The sequence below is a fragment of the Austrofundulus limnaeus genome, unplaced genomic scaffold (assembly GCF_001266775.1).
Source record: "Austrofundulus limnaeus strain Quisiro unplaced genomic scaffold, Austrofundulus_limnaeus-1.0 Scaffold1232, whole genome shotgun sequence".
Classification (NCBI taxonomy): Eukaryota; Metazoa; Chordata; class Actinopteri; order Cyprinodontiformes; family Rivulidae; genus Austrofundulus; species Austrofundulus limnaeus.
In genome coordinates this window covers 5194-6923 of record NW_013953634.1, presented here as the reverse complement: position 1 = coordinate 6923, position 1730 = coordinate 5194, and the positions used below count along the sequence as shown (strand labels likewise).

Sequence of the window (1730 nt, the reverse complement as noted above, 5' to 3'; positions counted from 1 at the left end):
CGTATAAGCCGCACCGGTCTATAAGCCGCATGGTTCAAAGTTCAGGAAAAAAGTCGCGGCTTATAGTCCGAAAAATACGGCATAAAGAATTCATTATTTTTTTTATAAAATAAATAAACTTAGATCTAAATTAGCCAACTGAAAAAAACTTGTAGATGAATATAAATAAAATAATTTACCTTCTTTTTCCTCCTTGTCAGCAGATTCATCATCTTCAGGAGTTTCCTCTTCAGGCTCAGTTTTGTTTTCTCTCTCTTCAGTTTCTGGTTTCTTCTCACCCTCTCTGCAGTTTTCTTCATCTTCTACCTTTTCTGGTTTTTGATCGTCCGCAGCCTCAGAGCTTTCAGTTTTCTCCTCCTGAGCTTCGTCCCTCTGCTTCTCTTCGGTCTTCTCTGCCATGGCGTCATAGACCTGAACCCTCAGCTCGTCTCTGGTCTTCTCTGCAGGAAAAAAAGAAAAAGAAAAATAGTTATGAGATTTCCAAAGACTGATGGAAACTGTTGGTAAAATATGACATTTCTCACCATCGATGCTTTTTGTGCTCTCAACGTTAGAATCTTTGGGTTTCTCTTCATCCTCATCTTCCTCAGGGACTCCTTCCAAGGCGTTTCCAAGAACCGAGTTCTCCATCCTAAAAACGACAGTTGGTAACATAAGACCCAGACTTCTGGTTTTAATTTCCAGCTCGATGAGAAGGTCCTGACCGTACCGAGCCAGATCCAGCAGCGCTTTGCCGCACCAGAAGAAAGCCTCTCCACACTCGTCCGCCGTGTCGCCGTACTTCTTAGCTCTGAAAAGAAAGTCGGGCCATCAGAACATCAGAGTTAAAGCAGCAGTTTGCAGATTTTAATGGCAGCAGAAACATGCTTTGAATGATGCAAGATGGAAAATTACTGCAAAGGTTGCTCAAATCTGCTTTGTGAGAAAATCTAATTTTAGATCAAAGAACTAGTCATGGGCCCTTCAGCTTAAAGCTGCTCTTCAAGGGGTTTTATCAGCAGAGCTTCCTGAAATCAAAACAACTGTGTGCAGGGTTTCATGTTCCATACAGCATGAGATTTATTAGCCTTTTCCCATGGGCTCGACTCAGGTCGACACAACACAAAATCCCAATATATGATTATCAGGCAGCCCACAAGTTATGGGATGAATCTTGTGCCAGCAGGAGTTGAATTTGAATTGCTAAGATTGAATCTGAATGTGCATAATTTGAAATTGAATGCATTGGTTTGAAAATAAACTTAAAGTTTTGTATCTGAATTAATTTGCTTTGAAACTGTGTTTTGGTTTATTAAAAATTCAGTTTGACTACTTTCACTTTCAGTTCCAAACTTCAGATTTTGTGTCACATCCTGGTCCTTGAGAAAGCCAGGCAGAGTAATCAAACACAGATCCACAGYTTTATGTTTCACTTTGGTGAAGCTTCCCTTCTGTATGTAACAGAGTTGATACAATCCACTGTAAAAGTGACAAAAACAGACAGTTATTGTATTGCAGTGATTAATTTTACCTATTTGTAGAAAATGTTACATCCTGTCATGTATCACATATTGATCAGATGCTGCTGCTGCTGACTGATCCATGATTGCATCAACTCTGCTACATTGTTCTTGGACTTGATGATTTTCATGTGAGAGAAAGCAGACTCACACAGGTACAGTGGGGAGAACAAGTATTTGATACACTGTTGATTTTTCAGGTTTTCCCACTTGCAAAGCTTGTAGATGACT

At 39.9% G+C, this 1730-nt stretch overlaps 1 protein-coding gene across 1 annotated transcript in view; it reads right to left on the bottom strand.

The window, feature by feature from the left end:
- Positions 1–1730, bottom strand: part of LOC106534643 (histone-binding protein N1/N2) — a gene marked incomplete at its 3' end in the record, with an annotated part of 19987 nt that overhangs the window by 13387 nt on the left and 4870 nt on the right. Inside the window, 3 exon segments of the mRNA XM_014031343.1 lie at positions 180–440; positions 525–631; positions 710–790. Coding sequence (XP_013886797.1) covers positions 180–440; positions 525–631; positions 710–790 — 449 coding nt within the window.